The sequence below is a fragment of the Leptinotarsa decemlineata genome, unplaced genomic scaffold (genome assembly GCF_025532065.1).
Source record: "Leptinotarsa decemlineata unplaced genomic scaffold, Ldec_3_MD MMD2_tig00026328_RagTag_RagTag, whole genome shotgun sequence".
Taxonomy (NCBI): domain Eukaryota; kingdom Metazoa; phylum Arthropoda; class Insecta; order Coleoptera; family Chrysomelidae; genus Leptinotarsa; species Leptinotarsa decemlineata.
The window spans coordinates 18,753,914-18,776,145 of NW_027412688.1; the positions used below are offsets into that span (position 1 = coordinate 18,753,914).

Below are 22,232 nucleotides of genomic sequence, written 5' to 3' on the forward strand. Positions count from 1 at the left end.
GGAGAAAGCAAGAAATTATTAACTGGCCGTCAAATAAAGGTATTCAGTTTGAGACGAATTCAGTAAAGAAGGAACTACTAGCCATAGTAAAACAACATAAATCTCGCTTCATGAAATATGCCGTAGAAGATGTAGCAGAAAAGTATAAAGTAACTGTGCTGCGCCTACCGCCATATCATTGCGAATTAAATCCTATAGAACTTATATGGGCACAAGTTAAAGGATATGTTGCAAGGCACAATACCACATTTAAAATGAAAGATGTCAAGGTATTGTTTGATCAAGCCATTATGGAAATCACATCAGAAAACTGGCAAAAAGCAATCCAGCATGTTTTAAAAGAGGAAGATAAAATGTGGGAACTGGACAACTTGGTCGATCAGGTGGTTGACCCTATAATTATAACACCAGGGGATGATGACAGTTCTTCGGATGAAGACTATACTGATGTAGAATAATTTAATTGAATTGTAAATATACTGTAGCGGGATAAGCAATCTGGACAGAGACCAGTGTATCAGTGACAGTGACAGTGACACTTTTGCTTAGGTTAGGGTTTAGAATTAAGGGTAGTCTGAATAATTATTTTCTCGGAAGGTTCTCGAAAATTGTACCTAGTAATCTCTAGAACATTCAATTAGGGTATAAATAGAGTGTTGTTAAACGTTAAGGGAAGTTCACAGTTTTAGTATTGTTCAAGTGTCAAATTGTAATAACGTATCCAGTAAAGTTCTTGTCGTTTTTGTGAATAAATTGATTCAAAGTCCCCACAAGTGTTTCAATACGTAAAGTTCGTTCGTGTGTGTTTGTGAGTATTTCCCGATTTCGGTTCGTATATATTTTATTGTTACATTTTATATTTTTTTAATAACACTGTTCTGCTGTATTAAATTTTTATTTCCTTTAATATAATTTTTATGAATGCATATTCTTTTGGCAATTATCCCACTAGCGCGCCTCTGGCTCAGTATTTATCCGTCGATAACAATGGACAAATCCCTTAAAACAGGGTGATACCTACCTGCTCTTTATGAAACGACATAATTTTGCAATGCGGACTAGGGAAGTGACAGAATTTATTGACGGATCACCCTGTAGCGCTTTTGAATACTTAATGAGATTTTATTACTCGACACTCTTTTGAAATAGACTATAGGATGATGATTAAGTTTATATCATTTGAATTTTATATTTTCACATTGATACATTATACATACATTATTAAGGTTAAGTTAGTTTTGGAAATACTGTATTTGTATTATTGATTTTTCTTCATAAATAAATAAATATAAATGCACGCTTCAGGCTGATATCGCTAATATATCGAATTATTTTTATGATAAAATATCGAATGGGTTCAAAATGCCTTTACTTACCAGTAGAGCTGGCTGAAAACAATCCAAAAATATATGAAACTTAATTTAATAATTTTTTTCATAAGTCAGCTGAAAGAGAAAAAAAACTCATTCACTTTCACATGTTCTCCAGCGAGTTGGCGTCATCAGTACTATATTGATATATAATTAATTCTGATGCCACCTACTTGGTCGGTGGAATATGCCGTAAGTACATTTCTGCTGTGTGGGAGAAGTATCTTCATTGAAACTTTATTTGTGGTTATGGTTAATACATAATCAAATAATATATATATATATATATATATATATATATATATATATATATATATATATATATATATATATATATATATAATCAGCAGATGTGAACAAGTGAAATTTTAACTTATACGAAATTATAGCTGAAGATTGGGTTCTTACTGTATTAACAAAAAAAAACAAAAAGACTTGATAAAAATGTATATTTGAAATGAACAATAAAACACTTGTGGTTGTACTATGTCATAGTACAAAGGATGTATATTATAAAAAATACTCATGTTTTTTCTCAATAACATGGTTGCAATTCGAACAAAAAAAATTTGAATCACAAATCAAACATAATAGAAATTGACCAGCAATTTTGAGATGTCAAGTTGAACACTTGCAAAACGTTTTGCAGATATCATACATCATAATCATCCTGGTGATAAAGTTCTGATAATAAGCGATAAACATATGATGGTGCATTGCCACCCCTGAAAGAGAAAAAACTTGTTAATTGTGAAATCAAAATTTCTTCATATTCTTCATAAGTGCAGATAATAACCTGTTCCTACGATGTGTGAAAGTTGTGGCACAAGCAAATGTAAGTGCCGCAGTCACACAAGTGTGGAACTGGTTATCCGCAACAGTAGCACACCATACTTTCTCTATGATCAAGTTGAAAATCCATTTTTCAACTGTAAACTAAATATTTTACTACAACTTAATAGTAAGACTGCAAAAATGTATATTGATAGTACCGCAGTAAGAAATATTAACTGCAGATACAATATCTTTTGACTTTTCATTTTTTTTTTAGAAATTGATATTCTACTAGTATATGCTGTTATATGAAAAATGTAAGCCACCACAATTACGGAATAGTGCCTCATAATTCTTGAAATGTATGGGTGTAGTGGAATGTGTATTGATTGGTCCACTGATCAAACAGTTGTGGGTTCAATTTTGGACCAAGTCAATAATTTGTATTTTTAGTTTGACATAAGGGTGCAGGAATGGTAGTGTTAAATAATATTCCACAGTTTAGTGCATATGTACAGAATTTACAATTGTCTGGTTTTAAAGGTAGTACAGAATACATTTTCTATGTAGAAAAACTATTTTTCTTTTCCTTCTCTTACACACAGATGGTTTCTCATTTCAAAATAAGCCAGTATTGTCTTATCAATATAGTTTCTAATCATATAGTTTCTTATATGAAGAATTTAAACAACTTCATTTGTTGATACCTAGATGCTAATTCATTTAAACTAATAATATAAAAAGAAAACATTTGTTTGTTCGTTTGTATGAAAAAACTCGAAAAGTACTAAACCATAATAATTCCACTTTAGAAAGGCTACATTATCAACGAGTAATATGGGCTGTATTTTATATTTTTGAATTTTAGGTCCCTATGAAAACTGCGAAAATTTACCTTTAAAAGTGAATTATTTAATGTGTTCGCCTAGGAGAGTTGATACTTTATTTATAAATGGGTAACATCCCTAGTTAATTACAATGGTAAAAGATATGAATGTAATTATAATGGCAAAAGAAACTGTATTTCATCAGTTCGGACTTCCATTGTCTAATATAATATAAATTGATTTGGAATCAATTATATTAGACAATGGAAGTTCGAACTGATGAAAAACACCACGAAACATTATCAACGACCTTCAAACAAACGGTAAAAAAACTGTTGAAATCTATTTCTTGGTTAACCAGCTGTCGCCCCCTATGAACGACAACTCTCAAAAGTCGAAACTTGTGCGAGCTAAAGACTAACAAGGTCTTACCTGTTACCATGTGATTCCTAACACGGGTTGGACGATAGCAAGTTGAACTCGATCGTCCAGACTCGCGGCTTGAACCACCGGTTCACACAGCCGTCGATTGAGTGGAGCAAAGCACCCAAGTCAACCCGACTGGCTAACGTTCTTATGGCTATGTCATTCATTAGAAATGAAAAAAAAAATTATAATAAATTTCCAAAAACGTTAACCAAATTGATTTTAGCTTCACAAAATATACTGACAGGTCCGACCGATCTTATTTGACAGCTTCATCACTACAAATCATAAACTAAAGTTCTCCCATGAGTCTCAATCTCTCTATACCTACTAAAAAACTACCGAACAGATTTGTATAGGGTTTTCGCCAATAGATGGAGTGATTCAAGTGAAAGATTTATTTATGTAATTTATTATTGTTTGTGTGAATTGGTTGATATACTTGTATGTTATATGTGAGAAGCCAGGGCAGTGCTACCCTGCGAGCTTTTATCGAAGACACTGCCTGATTTCTTTGAAATATAACAAAACAATTTACTACATATTGTTATTCTTTCATATGTCTACAAAAAAGTCAGCTATGGCATATATCTATATTTTAAAATTAAAATTGTTAAGATTCACGGCCAGTGAGAAGCTCTGTTGGTGGAGTCACCTGAACTCAAAGTTCTCAGTTTCTCTTCAAATAAGACCAAATAACTTATATCACGCTGAGATTTAACTACATATTTCGCCCTGTTCCAAACTCATCTCTCAACTATAGAATATTACTCTAGGATAACTTATCAACTGCACACAGTATTCTTCGTCAACAAAAGAGAGTAAAAGAATCCTAGCCAACACCAAATATAGAGATACTTGCAAGCCACTTTTCAAAAAGTTGAAGATCATGACTCACTTTCGTGACTTTTCATTTTGAATCATAAACTTTGAATCCATAAGACTTTGCCAAATCTGACAACACAATCTGATATCGATTGGGGAAGCACAGAATGTTAGATTAACCAGATACAGATAAGCATATCTTCGAATAACTCGTTGAAGTATAAGTTGTATATTCTTCCTAGAGAAAAAACTAACCATGTTCTGTTTTCTGTTTAAAAGAATCATCAAATCGTTTTTAGATGAGAATTCCTATTATTCGCTTGAGGAATATGAAGAATGTGTGAAACAAAGAGGTATGACTATGACGGTAAACCACATAGTGATTTTATCATTGTTTTTATTTTATAATGGGAACTCTTTCAAATGAGTTACCATTATTATTTATTGGTATACTCTCCCATACCTTCATTATTAAATCCAGTCAATGGTTTGCTATAAATATGAAGATATGTATAACGTAGTCAAATCAACTATTCCATTCTTTAAGGATAGCTTACTTTACCTTATCACACACAGTCTTGATTGCTTCAAGTATTTGATGAGGATTATAACTGCCTCTTACACCATACCATTCAAGATCAGACTGCAAAATGAAAACTATCGCGCAAGAAAATGAAGTTGATACTACACGCGGGAAGAAGAAAGATACTGAGGTGGTTTCGTTTTACGATTTGAATCATTTTGAAGGAAATTGCTCAATTTGTTCCAAGATTTCCTGAATATTCTAAAACATTCCTAAATGTTTCAGATTGTTCTGGAATTTTGTGGAATGCTCAAGTGAAAATGGGGCCTTCTTCTGGGAAGGTTAGACGGCTACCACATCATATAATTCTCTTGATCGTTACACAATGATCTGAAATGTTTTCGAACGTTCCAGATTATTAGTCATTGGAAATTCCAATCCCTATTTATTAAGTATGAAAATCCTTATTTATCAATCATAAACAACAGTTTGAAGACAGTTTGAAGAAATTTCATATGGACAATTCAGTTGATGACATTAAACATAGAAGAGTCTGTTGGATAAATAAATGCCTATTTCACCTTTCAAACAGATATTGACTAGATATCGGCTACGTCATAAACTATTTGGTTATATTCAGTGGAAGACAAAAATTTGCTAATAGAACCGTAGTTTGCGCTGTTCAGGCCCTATCCCCCGAAGCCCCGATACATTGGGAAGGGCGCGCCAGCATTATCAACCAACGACCACTCCCCACACTGTGGGGTAAGTGGTCATTGGGTCCAAGAATCATGTGCCCTGAGCAAGCGCAGTGAGCCAAAAATGACAACCTTCTGCATCTGTCCGGCTGAGATTTCTGCCTTAGTGTGGCAAGCCGGTATGATACTTGTTACTTATTATTATTATTATCATTATTAATACTGTCAATATCATTATTAGATTAATAAACCATGAAGTGTATAAATACATTGAATATTTATTTATTTACTGGATAAACCCCATTACAGTGAAAATCACATACAGAATAAAGTGACTGATACAAATATACATTAACCAAGGGTAGATACACCATCACACAAAGTGAAATGTAATGTATGAGAAACAATATCCTTAGTTACACATTCATTTTACCTAAATACTTTTTAAACTTTTCATAAGATTACCCTAGAATGCCCATCTCCTTGTCATTCACTAACTTTAAATTTTTTTCAATATGTGAGTGTTTGTCGTAAATGATGGAATGAAAGTCTAACTTGAACAAATAGTTGTCCTTGGTGGCATAAAACAGTTTTAGTCATCTCCTCTTGTTCTCAATGAATTGGGGCAAAGAGTTCGATAAATAGAAACAAAAAAAGGATTTACCTACAAAAATTCGGGAAATTCTGAATTTTTTGTTATATTTTCTAGGATGGGTGTGTTTTTGTAGAACACATGTTTACGGGATTTTGTTTTATAACCGTCACTTGAAATCAAATCAAAAACGGAACTTATTGCTATATACTTACTGATGACTAATGAAGAGAGTAACAAGTTCAGGTGGTACATAATCAAAAATTGGATTGTAAACTTGAACAAAATTCAAACATTTTCCAAATGAAAAAGGTAGAACTTCCGCTGGAGAGGCACACACATTCAAAGCTTCATGATATTGAGAACCCACATATAATGGTGTGAATTTGTACATATGTGACAGAACCATAACCTATAAAAGTTAATTTAACATTAATAGTGCTGGCGAAATCAGTGTCAATCAAACTAACCAATTTGGTTTATAGCACAAGCATATGAGAAGATTGATACATAGGAAACTTCATTTATTGACATTGACATATATAGAATCTTGTTTCGGCGAGGGCAACCTAGTTTAGGGAGGTCACATTTAAACTTACCAAAAAACATTATATGTCGGGGAAACAGTAGGGATCTAACCCATTTGTAATCCACGTATATAACTATATTTAAACTGTATTTTTCACATTATTTACTTACTGTTAGAGGTAAACTTCATGGTAGTGGTGAAATTTCAGTGGTAGACTATGACCCCCTCTATATAAACCACTGTTTATTGATTATCTCATTATTGAAATATTGTCACTTCAAATACCTTATGAAACTGAAATTCGCAGTCAAACTGCTTGCTTTTTTAAAATATGATTCCTAGTATGGGTAGGCAATGGACTTAAAGCCACCACTCACAGCCGGAATTGAACCAATAACCATTGGGTTGCGTATTCAATAGCTTGACCATAAAACCTCATTACATTGATCATAAAATTATGACATACCCTATTCAAGTGCAACTGAGTCATCCCTTTCACATAAGTACTGGGACATATCAAAATACTGGTAAGGTCAAGGACATTACTCCCATGCTTTCAATTAGATGTGTATATCCTTTCAGCAATATACAAGTCATAAATAGATTCCCATGTTCAAAAAATATTTAAATGAATATCTATTAAACTTATCAGGATACGACTTTATAGGAAGTTGTAAACAAAGTCATATTATATGTAATGAAGTAATAAGGAAAGTTTGTATCATAGGAGAGATTCCACACCATATCTTTGTCGTGTTAGAATTGCATTAAAATTAAATTCCAAATAGATATATGTCATTTAGTATTCAAAGAAAAATGTGAATAAATGAAAACATAAATTTCTTCAAGGCACTCACTGGAACAGAGTAATGTTTAGCAGCTAATGCAACTGTATGTATTCCACTTGCTGTTCTCAAACCGCCATCAGCTAAGACAGTGTGAGTGCCAATGATGACCTTATTCACTTTGGACATCATTGCAAAGACAGCGGCATCTGGTATTAGTTTTGCTTTTATTTTACTTTTAAGTAGATTTGACACCAACATGTGCCCCTGAAAAAAAATTTAAAAAACTTCATAAATGAAAGAATCATCTGGCATGAGTCTTCATAAATTTTTTTACTATTAGTTTTATCAAACTTCAGCAAACTCCTTCAACAAAAAAGAAGAAAAATTGACGTTCAGAAAGGCTCCAAGGAAATGAGAAACTGGCAGTTGCTGGGATAATGATCAGTTCTGAAAATCTAAAGGTTGTATCTCAAAGTCTCAAAATACAACCTTTGTCCTCGCAGTCAACGCATATTCCACTGATGATGTCTGCTACAGTAGCTGAAGAAACATTTGTTACTACAAATTTCATTGGACCACAGTCTATCTAATTGTGACTCCGGCCCTGAAAGCCTGTATTCTTGATATAAGCTTTCTGCTATAAGTTCTTTTCGAGTTGTGAATTTGAAAAAATTATATGTAAATTTTTTTACTTGTTTTTAAAACACAAAATATCTAGGAAATGAATAAAATGATACTTAACAGTTAGCAATCATTTACTACAAATATGACAATACTAGTCATTATTACACAAAGTATACCATCTCTGAAAATGGTATCTTTTTAGGGTAGAAACTACTCATTGGATTAACCTGAGTAAATTGGATATAATTGGATTACAAACATATTTGGTAATTATTTCCCATTTTTCTTTGGTTTTAGAAGACCACCCTGTAACTGTAGAGAATCTTCATGACAATATATACGTGAGTAAAAAAATGCGACTAAGAGAAAAGTGGGCATGTATTGTATTCAACATCCTCTAGTTCAGAAACTGGCCTGATTGATTTGAGCCAATAAACAAACATTTTTAGATCGATTACTACGATTTAATAAAACGGATTCGACAGAACGCTTCATAAGAAAAGTGAAATATCTTTTCTCCACAAAAGTTAAAAACGAATCAAAAAAGTTTTACAATTATAAACAGAAAACCATTTTTTATTAGTCAATGTTATGTCACAGCATATTAATACCTTTTTGCCATAACATCATGTGACAAATTTAGGGAAAATGGATTTATTGAACTATCGTAACTACCAAGTCCACAGGCCCATTCCAGCAAATTATCGTAAAGTAGAATAGCATAGTTCTAAAGAAAGAATCGATTTAAAGGTAACATAAGTCATATAAAAATGTAAACAAATATCTAATTTGTATTTCCTAAAACATCGCATGGTCTCCAAAACATTGTAAGGTGCAATTCACATGGTACAAAATGTGCGACTCACTTATAAAATGTTATTACTTCATGACCAAAGATAGTTCAGTAATGTGCCTATTTTATATTTTTTCACAAATAAATAACCTTAAAAGTATGATTATTTGGTATTCTTATCACGGGCGTAGATAAATAATTTTTAACATAAGTGCTGAACTGAAGATAAATATCACAAAGTGAAATTATTTTTAAATTTACCAAAATTATGGTAAGTGCTGGACTTACAATAAAATTACAATGAGAACTTATTTTTGATGTAGGCAAAGTATTGTAAGTTACACTACAAAAAATTTGAAATCATTTAAAAAAAAGGCATTACATTTCATCAAAAACTCATCATAATACGTCCAGATGCCAATTTTCACTTCAAACGGCCATTTCTAAACATAATTATTGAAAAAACTGCCGTACTGTAAAATTTACTAAACGAGACACACGATGTTATGGCGAAAAGGTATCGATATAAGCATTATAACTGTTGAGGTAGTTCTTTTTCTCTCCGGTATCAAGCTTCACCTGCGAAAAAGCTTCAACATTGAAACTTCTTTATGTCACTTTTGTTCAATCTAGGCTGGAATATGCATTTGTTGTGTGGAGTCCCGACTATCAGGGTCATATAAATCAACTAGAAGCCCTACAGAGGAGCTTCCTAAAATATATGTCTTTTAAACTTGAAGGCACATATCCTACTGTAGGAATACCCTATTATGAATTGCTTGAAACTCACAATTTTTGTAGTCTCGAGGTAGGGCGTAAATATTTTTCATTTCTTTTTTTTATTCAAGGTCATAAACAATATAATTACCTGCTCTCAATTGTTACATATGTTGAATTTTTGGGTTCCTAGATGCTCATCTAGGAATAGTGTCACATTTTATCTCAACACTCCGCGTACAAATATAATGAAAAAATCTCCAATTTATACAATGTGGAGAATACCTCTAATTCTGTTAGTCATGTCCTAGATATATCAAATCACATCAAATCAAATCAAAATATACTTTATTGTCCGAAGATTTGCATCTTATTGACAAAGTCCAAGAAATATAAAAAAAGTACTAAAAAAGTATAAATGTAAATATAAAAAAGTTCCAAAAATGAATTAATGTAAATATAAAAAAAAGTTCTAAAAATGTATAGATAAAATACCACCATGTATAAAGTGATAGTACAATAGTAGTAAAAATATTAGTAATATATTATTAAAAGGATTCGCTAAAATACTCTTCCAAACTATAATAGGGTCTATCCACAAATAGGTTCTTCACCGCCTTTTTGAAATGAACGTTGCTTGCAGATCTCATTTCTAATGGTAAATGATTGAACAATTTACCACCATTGTAGTATATGGAATCCTTGATTAAATTTGAAGTTGGGATGGGAAGTCTAAAGGTATAATTGCTATTGCGAGTAGCATAAGGAGTAGAAGCAAGATTGAACTTTGATTTATGTTTATAAATAAGGCAAACTGTCTCCAAGATAAAAAGTGCGATGACTGTTAACATTTTATTGACAGTGAACAAATTCCTGCACGATTCTCTGGGTTTAACTTTACAGAAACATCTTAGTGCCCTCTTCTGTAATATCAATACAGAAGAGAGGAGGGATGAGTTGCATGCTCCCCAAAAAGGTATTCCATAACGTAGTCGAGATTCAACAAGTGCATGGTAAACGGTCTTTGCGACATGGAAACCCAACTCATTTGAAACCACTCTAACTGCATAACATCCTGAGGAGATCTTACTCTTCAGTTGTTTAAGATGCTCATCACATTTCAGCCTATTATCAATGAATACACCGAGAAACTTTGTGTTTAATTTATTTTGTAATACGTCAGCGTCTACTGAAATGTCATCAAGCGAACATTGGAATGATATTATATTCGTTTTGGATGCATTTAGAGAAAGTAAATTTGCATCGCACCAGCTCTTCACCTTCTTCAAGTGAAACTACCAGATATGTTAATCATAGATATGTCATTCATATATAACAGAAACAGAATAGGCCTAACACAGAACCCTGTGGTACACCAGATTCAATGGCCCTGTTCTCCGAGAGTTCCGTTGTCCTCACCATTTGACTCCGACCTGAAAGGTACGATTCAAACCAAGTGTTCGTTATACCTCTACATCCATATTTATGAAGTTTTTTTAATAAAATTTTATGATTAACGCAATCAAACGCCTTTGAAATATCGCAAAAAATTGCAGCGGCTACTTCACCAGCATTCATTTCAGAGTAAATTTCATATAAAAAAGGGAAGATAGCATCATTTGTCTCTTTTTCCTCTTGAAACCCAAACTGGTTTTTGCTTATAATACAGTGCTGTTTTAAGAATTCATCTAAACGTACTTTGACTAATTTCTCAATAATTTTTGATAAAGTCGGTATTAAGGAAATAGGACGCAGATTGGAGGGATTATCTAAATCACCACCTTTATGTAGTGGAATGACAACGGAAGTCTTCAACTGCCAGATTATACAAATCAAAAGACATTTCTTAGCTGACAGTTCTGTTTTTATTTTTTTTTAATATAGATTCACAAATAATATTACGTAAGTTCATATTTGTAAATGCCACTGTTTCTCCCTATTCTGTAATTGGGTTCATCCTGTAGAATAGCGTATGAAATAAATAAATAAATGAATAATATGTAATGCCCATTAAAACATCCATAAAATATTATAAACATACATTGTTTGTTTTTTTTTAACAAAAAAAATATTCTTTAGGTCAGTAAGTACCAACAAAGTATTTTTGTATTGCCAGATAACTATAGATTTGTGACTTAACATATGACATATAAAAAAATGTCTTCAGATTTGTGTTATGAGCAAAGTACTTTAATAGTTTTTTTGCATTGTGAAAAAAGGTGGTTATAATTTCATCATAAGTACCAACCTTTATTACATAGCATAGAATTGTTTGAAGAATATCCTCCTTTAATATAGCACAGATCAAAATATACAACAGGTATATATTCCAAATGCACTGTATGTTTCGATTAACCTGTATAAATTGAATATTGTGCCAGAGAGTTCACATCAAAAATAAAGTATCTGGTAATTTTTTTCAGCTTTTCATTTTTTCTGTTTGGTTTTTGATAATCCCAATTTTTTTAGAAATTGCCTAACTTCCTCAAGAAGTTAAAGGGTAATGAATATAATATTATAAAAATTAACATGTCCATAAACAACTTACACTGTAACAAGGTGCGGCTTCCACTACCATTACAGTGAATTCTCTATCTTTAGCAGCTGACTTCAAAAATTTTTCCACAATGTTAGACTTCCCAACTGTTAAAATGATTTCGTCCATATGAATGTGTTCTGACGCTTGGGCTGCTATATTTTCAGCGCTACAATAAAAAGGTTAACAATCACTTCAATTTTAATAAACTCACAAGAACCTTGATTCTAACTCAATCCTATATTCGGTAAAGTGATCCAACAAACTAGTTTTTAAAGTAGTTACCGAATCTGAGTAGTCTGGTAAATCATCAGGATGTGCAGTAACTAACTGGTGGAGAGATTGGTCGTCACCTTTTTTCTGAAATAAAAATTAAATGGGTGATATCCAATCATTTCAGTGAATCCTGAAGTAGGTGACATCTGAATTCCATAAATCGATCGTAAAACCTCAATGATTTCTTTATAATATTGGATCTTACAAATTTAAAAGCCAGCTCTTGATAATATCTAGTTAATCCAAATGGTATTGTTTAATAAACTAGTGAAATAACAGTGTTTCAGAAAATACAGATATTCTCAAAAAATATTACAATGAAAAGTTAAACTCAGAATTGGTAAATCCATTGTATTGAAATATATAACTGATTTTAAAACAACTAGAATCAATTGTATATCGATCAGATAAGTACCTTTGCTGCAGACTCGTACTCTTCCCTTATAACTTTCAGAATATGCCTCATTATATTGGTAGCTGTGGATTCTTGAGGTAACTCATCCCTGATGAGCTTAATTCTTGTCTTGACAAGAGTCATTAGTTCCCTTGAAAAATTAAAAACTTCATTAAAAGACAATAAAATATATTCCATTAACTGATACAAATAACTAGAAAATAAATATTTCGAAATAAAATCTTGAAATATTCATCTCTCTTGTGTTAGGAATCACACGTTAAAAGGTAAGACCTCATTATTCCTTATCTCGCACAAGTTTCTCAACTTCTGAGAGTTGTCGTTCATATGGGGGCGACAGCTGATTAATGGAAAAACAGATTTTAAACAAATTTTTTTAAACAGAAACTACCTATACCGTAGATTCTTGTAAATGCCTGCCGGAAAACAACTACTTTCCCGGCTAATACCACGTTGGATATTGAATTATATTCGACAGACATTTATGCAAGATACCTCACAGAGGTTACTTTCACAGATGTTTCTCGTTTATCCAGCAGCAGGACCATGCTGAAATTATTGGAGTACATCACCTACAGACCTGTTTCGAGGTATTACCTCTCATCAGTGCAGGAAAGAGCCAACCCAAATTGTAAAGTGCCTGGGACTCGATTAACTTCAACACAGCTTAACTGCATGTATGGAACCTTCGTCTGAGAAAGATTGTTAACTAGTAACAGCTCCATCTCGTGAACAAAGCCGCATATTTATTTTCCAGTGCGTACCTATGTATCTCTCCTCAAGACAGCCTTCAGACACGTTTTGATCTTTGTTAAAGTGGGAGATGTGATATGATGCTTCGTACACGAGATGGAGCTGTTACTAGTTAACGATCTTTCCCTTAGATAAACGTTTGATACATGCAGTTGAGCCGCGATGGAATTAATCGAGTTTCAGGCACTTTGCTGTTAAGGTCGAATCGTTCCTGCATTGACGAAAGGTAATACCTCGAAACCGGTCCATAGGTGATCTACTCGAAAAATTCCAGCATGGTCCTGCTACTGGATGAACGAGAAACATCTGCTAGAGTAACCTCTGTGAGGTATCTTGCATAAATGCCTGTTCGATATTATTCAATATCCAACGTGATATTAGCTGGGAAATAGTTGGTTTTCGGCAGGCATTTACCAAAATCAACGGTGTAGGTAGTTGGAAGAGATAAATAATTCGAGATGTTATATCGAGTTTCCGGAACAAACGAAATTACTTCCAACTAGTCATAAGCTCTATCTACAGTTGATTTAATAGGATGTACCACTGCGCCACCTACAGACGAAGTCTGGAAACTACTTCACAAACACATACTCCGGGGTGGGAGTCAAATTGATAAATATATTCTGCAGAGGTGCATATGATATGCTAAAGTACAGGTGAAAACACCTCATCCTTGCCTCTCATAACACGTCTACGATCCAAAAACTACAACAAAAAATACAGGTCCGTATTTAAAAATTCAAAGATGGGGGTAACCCAAGTCAGACGACACCCTATATAAAAGATTCATGAACATATTCTGATAGCTCACATCAAGTGCCAATAGCAGATTTTCAATATGTCTGCGAATAAAGAAGATATAGGCAAGAAAATATTTTGGGATGTTTTATTTTTTTCTGTATATCTCCAGAACCAAAAGAGCTATATTAGATTATTTCACATCATTGAATAGGTCTCTAAAATACGCAACTTTGCCACAATTTAATCGACACTCTATCTCTTATCGTTTACGAGATCCCCATATACAGAAACGAATTTGAATATTCCTGTATGTATTTGATATATATATATAATTACTTAATGAATTTAAGTACAAACTAATTACGAATTTAAAGAATTAGAAAAAGAGTTTTACAAACTCAATTGAATGAACATGTAATGAAATAAAATAACCTGAGTTTAAATATTAACTTAATGGTGGAGATTAATCTAATTTTTTTTTTCGTTCAACGAATGTTATCAATTCTTAAATCTAATTCAAAAAACGATTCCTGTGCTCTTTCATAATTTGGGAAAAAATTCTTCCCGTCTGGCCAATATAGTTTTGGTCAAGAATCACAACTTAGATACTCTTGATCTAACCGACACTGAAGTTGTATCTTTATTATTCTCAAAATTCTTTAAATTATCAATTGAATAGAACTGGCCGATACTAGATGAAAATCCATATTAAATTTGTTTTGTGAACCTCATCCAAGCCTTTCTTTGGGGGGTTCACCAAAGTATGTCAACTTATAGTGGTCTGCCAGTCATGAAAAAAAAAAATTAAAGATTAAATGGGATCTCGAAGCACATTACCTCCAATTCCATTTCTCAAAACGTATGTGGTGAAGTTTATTTCTATCAATATTGTCATGTTTCTATGACTCCTAAAAAGCAGGTAAGTTTTTGAAATATTTTGTTCCTATGGAAAGCAGCCTTGCGTTAGTGATGGATTCACAAGAGTAGCCAATTCACTTGAGATTTCATCAGTCTTTCAATAGTAAAGACGCGGTCTTATCGATTTCAGCAGAGTATTTATTTTTAATACCCAAGGTGAAGTGCTTGATATTAGAGTCATTATTTTGACTGTTGAAAAGTAAATTTCAAACAGATTTGCAATTTCCTGTTTGTCAAAAATTTTCCCCTTTTACAAATTAAGGTTGGATTTTCCTTTTCAGGGCTTATTAGTATTATTTTATTTTTACCAAGTTCCACAGATTTTTGATTTGTTATAAGCATACAAAGTTATATGTATTCAACTTTGTTTGCTGGTGTGATATGAACTTATTTCAATTTAATATAGACAAATGTCATGAGTTTACTTTTTCCCTAAACAAAAATCCTATAAATCGTCTATATAAAATCAAGAAATCAGAACCGGAAACAAATACAATCAAAGATTTAGGAATCACTCTTGATCCAAAAATTAAAATGTCATTCAAATCCCTTATTGTAACTGTCACTTCTAGAGCAAAAAAAAGTTCAGGTTTCACTCTTAGATCTCCAAAGGAAATAGGAAATATCGGTTTCTTCCTTGAAAATCATATATTGTTCAATTGTAACATCAATAATCGAATATAACTCCATATAATATGGATATTGATATGTGTTGAAAACAAGTTTTAAGGTACTCTGCATATAAACTGGGATATCATATTGGTGAATATAACTATAATTATAAATAACTGGTTCATAGAAGATTAGAATAAGATGTTACAATAATTCAACAAAAAATCAATGGTAGCATTAATTTCCCGGATCTATTTGAAGTAATAACTTTAAATGTGAAACCTAAGAGAACAAGAAATATAGAAATCTTCAAAGCACCAACTATAGCTTGCCAACACATACAATTAAGATTAAGAATGTTTCAATTATTCTTTAGAATCATTCAAAATACTTTGATTATCTAATTTTTGCTTTTTAAATATTTCTTCCTTATATCTAGCTGACAGTTATAGATCATTGTGACAGGAAATGTGTAAATTTGTTCATTATTTTGGAGAAAAATAGGCAATGCCATAAATTAATAAATAAATAATTATGTTAAAGTGGTATATTTTCACTTCATTGGAGAAAATTGGTAATGCGGTAAATTAATGAATAAATAATCATGTTAAAGTGGTATATTTTCACTTCATTTGTTCATCTTTTTTATCCAGACAACAGTTTCTAGCACTTTTCCTCGACCAAGTAAAATGTTTTAAATTTTCAAATCGTCGACGTAGGTTTCTAGAAAATGGAATTTTATCTGTTATAGTCTATTTCAAAAGAGTGTAGAGTAATAAAATCTCATTAAGTATTCAAAAGCGCTACAGGGTGATCCGTCAATAAATTCTGTCACTTCCCTAGTCCGCATTGCAAAATTATGTCGTTTCATAAAGAGCAGGTAGGTATCACCCTGTTTTAAGGGATTTGTCCATTGTTATCGACGGATAAATACTGAGCCAGAGGCGCGCTAGTGGGATAATTGCCAAAAGAATATGCATTCATAAAAATTATATTAAAGGAAATAAAAATTTAATACAGCAGAACAGTGTTATTAAAAAAATATAAAATGTAACAATAAAATATATACGAACCGAAATCGGGAAATACTCACAAACACACACGAACGAACTTTACGTATTGAAACACTTGTGGGGACTTTAAATCAATTTATTCACAAAAACGACAAGAACTTTACTGGATACGTTATTACAATTTGACACTTGAACAATACTAAAACTGTGAACTTCCCTTAACGTTTAACAACACTCTATTTATACCCTAATTGAATGTTCTAGAGATTACTAGGTACAATTCTCGAGAACCTTCCGAGAAAATAATTATTCAGACTACCCTTAATTCTAAACCCTAACCTAAGCAAAAGTGTCACTGTCACTGATACACTGGTCTCTGTCCAGATTGCTTATCCCGCTACAGTATATTTACAATTCAATTAAATTATTCTACATCAGTATAGTCTTCATCCGAAGAACTGTCATCATCCCCTGGTGTTATAATTATAGGGTCAACCACCTGATCGACCAAGTTGTCCAGTTCCCACATTTTATCTTCCTCTTTTAAAACATGCTGGATTGCTTTTTGCCAGTTTTCTGATGTGATTTCCATAATGGCTTGATCAAACAATACCTTGACATCTTTCATTTTAAATGTGGTATTGTGCCTTGCAACATATCCTTTAACTTGTGCCCATATAAGTTCTATAGGATTTAATTCGCAATGATATGGCGGTAGGCGCAGCACAGTTACTTTATACTTTTCTGCTACATCTTCTACGGCATATTTCATGAAGCGAGATTTATGTTGTTTTACTATGGCTAGTAGTTCCTTCTTTACTGAATTCGTCTCAAACTGAATACCTTTATTTGACAGCCAGTTAATAATTTCTTGCTTTCTCCAAGCTGAAGTTGGTACCTTCTCTAAGCGCCTTGAATGGTAGCTTGCATTATCCATAACCACGACCGAATCAGCTGAAAGAAATTTTAACATTTCCCCGAAGTAGTCTTCGAAGACATCCGAATTCATGTCCTCATGATAATCTCCCGTCCGGCACGACTCAAAGCTTAACAAACCTTCTTTTAAAAATCCGTCTTCGCTTCCAATGTGAGCAATTATAAGCCTCTTCCCTTTTCCCGAAGGCACTTTAATACCCGTCGAAAGGCCTTCTATGAAAGCTTGGCGAGAACTTGTTATATTTTTATCTTGCCACATTTTTTTGACTATATAACCTTCGTTTATCCACGTCTCATCAAGATAAAAAATTTTCTTTTGCTCTCTGCGGTACTGCTTTATAGTTGTCAAATATTTTCGTCTCCAGCAAACAGTTTCATCACTTTCCAGTAATAGTGCCTTTCGACTGTGCTTTTCCCAGGCAAAATTCATACTTTTTAAAGTTTTCCATAAAAGTTTTCTGGATATCAAAGGAATATCGTTATCTTGGCTTATCTCGATAAATATTTTTTCAAGAGTGGGTATTTCCTTTTTAAAATAAAACGAATGAACTTTTCTTCGAATGTCACATTTGGTGTCTTCATCTAAGATTTTTATTGGTCTTCCTGATTTTCTCTTGCATGGACTTACCTGGCCTGATATCTTTCTTTCTCGCAATAATTTAAAAATCGTGGACTGTCCAATTCCAGTCATTCGGGCACATCGCTCAACACTTTCTTGCACAGACAAACTAGGGTGATCGTGTTTTATGCAATCATATACATTTAAAATTATAACTTTTTCGCAAACAGATAGCGGAGAATTTTTTACACTTCTTTTCTTTGGAGTAAATGTCCCCATTTTATAACTTTTTCACTATTTCTATATCACAATATCACTGTACATTTAATTGGTGTAGTAACAATTACTATTATAACTCGAATGTTTAAGACACCATTACAATATATTTAAACCCTTTTTCTTAATTACCTGGGTTTAACAGGTATTGCATGATTGGTGGGCAGGGTCAAAAAGGGATTATTATAATGACATGGCACCTCGGAACTAAGTGTTAACCCTTTTTTGAGAAATCATGCTCAAGTATATGAACCCAAATTGCATATTAAATAAGTTTACAAGAACCACTAAAATTAATCTTAATCTTTTTTTAAGAAATTTTACTTACCTAAATACATGTAGGTACTTAGTTTTAGACCAAATTACTTCCCAAAAATGGCCTTTTATTATTATCTATGTCTGTAATTTTTAATTTACTTTAATTATTAAGTTTAATAATCCTAAGATTTGCCTACGCCCATGGAGGACAACGAAATTCAGGCAAATTTTATGACACTTCATGATTTATTACTCTACACTCTTTTGAAATAGACTATAGTGTGTTATTCTATAATTCTATTTTTTGTTTTGGAAAAGCTATTTCAAAATATCATTTGAAATGAGATAAGAAGTTACAACATGCGATTTCAACATCTTGTAATATTCTATCTTTTGTTTTAGTATGTTTTGAATTCATACATTGAGTTTGAATTTTCTTACCAGGTTAGTAATTTTTCATTTTATTTCGGTTTATTTTAATTTTATAGTAACAAACTTATGATTTGAGCTCAGTGATACGATATATCTACATCATAGATCCTATAGGATACTTGCTTACTATATAATAAAGCGGACTAGCAGTTAAGTGATTTCTCTAACTAGCTATACACGTTGCCATAACTTTGCTATAATTTAACCTACTTCATCTCTTATCGTTTACAATATCTTCATGCATAGACTCAAATTTAAATAACCTTGTCTATATATCTCCTATATCGAAGGAATTTAATGTTACCTATTTTCCTGGTTCAGAACTGATTTTTATTCAGAGGTTGACTTTGAACTGTGGTTTTTAGTATTTGCAGCTTACGATCACTGGTACTAATACTATATTCTTATTCATTCTGTTGTAATGGACGGAAAACATTTTTTTTAGTTTTCCCTTCAGCTTGAATGAAGCCCGTTTTGCAACTAAACACAGAAATACATTGCCAACGACAATCTGTCTGATTCCACCGTCTTTTTTTTTAAAGAATATAATGAAGCATCAAATAAAATAGGACAAATTTCATCGCTCACAGTACCTGAGAGCAGAACATTACAAGGGGCTGTTAGCGATGATAAAATCTTCGATGCAGTAAAACTATCAATATAACTCAAGTCCTGCAGATGAGATGGCCTCAAAGCATCCAAACCTCCAGAAGAACTAGTACAAAAAGTACTTAATTGCTTAACGAACTTCATTCTCATTCACTACTAAAGAACTAATTGAAAGGAGTTGGAAATAAATTCGGGTTTTTGACTGAAGAAAGGTACTGGAGTACACGAAAGGTTTACATGTTAAAATTTGGAAGTTTGTCATCAGAACATATAATTTTCACAGCTCCTGAAAGATCTCCATTTGACACTTTATTGATCACCATCTTGATTAGGATAGACTCCGGATTTTCAGATTTCTTGATAAATTCAGTTTCAGTAGGTTCAAATGTTGTTTGATTCAAATTTTTTTTTATGATACTTGCTAGAAATATTTTGCGTTTGCTACTATCATATGGAATTTTGGTAAACTAAATAAAATAAGTTCCTCCCAGGATTAGATGGAACTGTATTTGATACATTCATCGATGGTATTCGAAAGGATCGAAGTAGAAATCTGGCAGCCTTCGGTATCCTCTTAGAAATGATAGAACTACGTTTCAAAGCAGTCAGACTCTTGAGGGAGGGTATGCAACCTTTTTTTATTCTTTGACACATCGATGGTTTTAGGAACAGGAATTTTGCTACTATTTTTCTAATATGTATCTTCAAACCAAAATAATTCTTAAAAGATTTGCAACAGGAATCACAAAAAGATGTTTCCCACATTCATCAAATATTGAATTGATATTCTCTCATAAACAAATGATTGAATAACTCACTACACATATTACCAAACCAATATTGAATTTAGTTACTTTGCACTTCTCCATTGTCCTTGTGAAATCAATTTCTCCAATAACTCTTCTGTTTTCAAAGCAATATCAAGTGAGCTCAGAACTTTCCTGAAAATGATGGTTTATATTCATTAGAATATGGTAAATTCAAGGTAACTTTTTGATTAATAAAAAAATGAACTAACTTGTGTTTTATATCGCTAATAAGCAACATAACGTCGGATAAGTTGTCATTTTCTGGCATAATTCCTGTTTCCTCTTGCTTGTAGTGAATTAATACAATATGTACAATGTATCAAAGCTTCCTCTGATAGAAACTCAAAGCATCAAAATCAAAATAACTTCTGAACCTCTCTAACCTTCTTGGTTCTATAATTTTTTAGGTTAAACTTCTTTTTCAAAATAACCAGAGGTAACAGCTGCTTCGCAAGAGCATGAGCTAATACGCTTATACCACAGATTAAGCACTCTGTGCTAATACTACAAAGAGTAATAAATACCACAGTTCCGATATTCTGTGACAGAAGTCAGAAATATAAATTCATGTTAGCTGCACCACAGATTAAGTATCTGTGGCTGTACCACAATTGTTCTGTGGCTGTACTGTAATCTGTATTCGCGCTAGCTCTGCATTTGACATATTAAGAATCGGATCATTACCATTACATTACTATGGTGTGGTTCCGTCGTTCCGTGGTGGTTGTGGTGCCGATAACGTCCATCTACAAAGAAGGTATGCGGATGCGATAACCTATCACGTGACTTTTTCTTGTATTGTATTCGTTTCTTGTGAAAAGTAATTCAGTGTGTGGGAGTTTAAAAAAAAGTTAGGAGCCCCCTTTATTCATGCTGATATTCAGGATGGTTCAGATAACCACGTGAAGGGGGCCATGTTTGTGAAATGAAATACCCAAAGATCTCCCGAGGAGGAGGGACTCTATAAAAATGATTTTTTTGCAATGAAAAATAATATGGGAAAAAACTCAGGGTGGCTGCTCTGCCTCGAACAAGATCGCTTCGCCCCCCAACGAAGCTTCTGTCAGCTACTGGCGGGAGTTGACTGATTTCCGCATTCACAAGGTATCTGGCAAATGCAATTCTTGAAATCGCATATCCGGATCTTAAACAGGTTCTGATGTTATACTTGTACTCAATTCTTCTTATCCTTTTCGACAATCATCTGATGTAGGGAAGTACGAGTGTGACGGCTTCTCTTTCTTGTGAGGCTCTTGCAGCCTTCCAGCAAAAGTTTGTTCCACCATCACTTTGGAGTAACCATTCCGTTGAAGATAATTTTTGATGATGTCTAGTTACTTCTCGAGAGCTTTCTTGGTATTACAGAGTCCGAAAGCCCGATCCACTAGAGTATTGATGATTCCTCTTTTGGTAGATTGACGGTGGTACCGTGTGAGTGGGTTTTCTTTACACAGATGTTTCCCACTTAGTGTTGGTCTTCTCACCAATACGTCTAGGAATGACAATTCATTGTAGATTTCCTTCTCCATTGTGAAAGTGATGGAAGGTCTTACGTTGCTGATATGCTTCAGAAAGGTGTCTAGTTCTGTATTCTCATGGTTCA

The 22,232-nt window shown here is 32.9% G+C and overlaps 1 protein-coding gene across 2 annotated transcripts; it reads right to left on the bottom strand.

Annotated features, from left to right (window-relative positions):
- Positions 1-1,804: 1,804 nt before the first annotated feature.
- On the bottom strand, positions 1,805-21,211 carry eIF2Bbeta (eukaryotic translation initiation factor 2B subunit beta). 2 transcript variants are annotated; one of them, XM_074182523.1, is made up of 8 exons: positions 20,839-21,211; positions 20,675-20,761; positions 12,714-12,843; positions 12,243-12,382; positions 12,035-12,191; positions 7,422-7,616; positions 6,251-6,447; positions 1,805-2,095 (listed from the first exon to the last, which is right to left on the bottom strand). In XM_074182523.1, the coding sequence occupies exons 1-8, from the start codon at positions 20,895-20,897 to the stop codon at positions 2,023-2,025; spliced, it is 1,038 nt and encodes a 345-aa protein (XP_074038624.1). In that variant the 5' UTR covers positions 20,898-21,211; the 3' UTR covers positions 1,805-2,022. The 2 variants fall into 2 exon arrangements, with proteins under 2 accessions (XP_074038624.1, XP_074038625.1); XM_074182524.1 differs by lacking the exon at positions 20,839-21,211 and having other exon boundaries at positions 20,639-20,761.
- Positions 21,212-22,232: the final 1,021 nt, after the last annotated feature.

Excerpts from the sequence above, each read along its gene's own strand:
- eIF2Bbeta (XM_074182523.1), bottom strand. The coding sequence starts at position 20,897 with ATGCCAGAAAATGACAACTTATCCGACGTTATGTTGCTTATTAGCGAT. Across the intron at positions 7,617-12,034 it reads AAGCCGCACCTTGTTACAGT|GGGCACATGTTGGTGTCAAA; the intron begins GTAAGTTGTTTA and ends ATTTTTTTTCAG. Across the intron at positions 2,096-6,250 it reads ACTCTCTTCATTAGTCATCA|GGGTGGCAATGCACCATCAT; the intron begins GTAAGTATATAG and ends TTTCTCTTTCAG.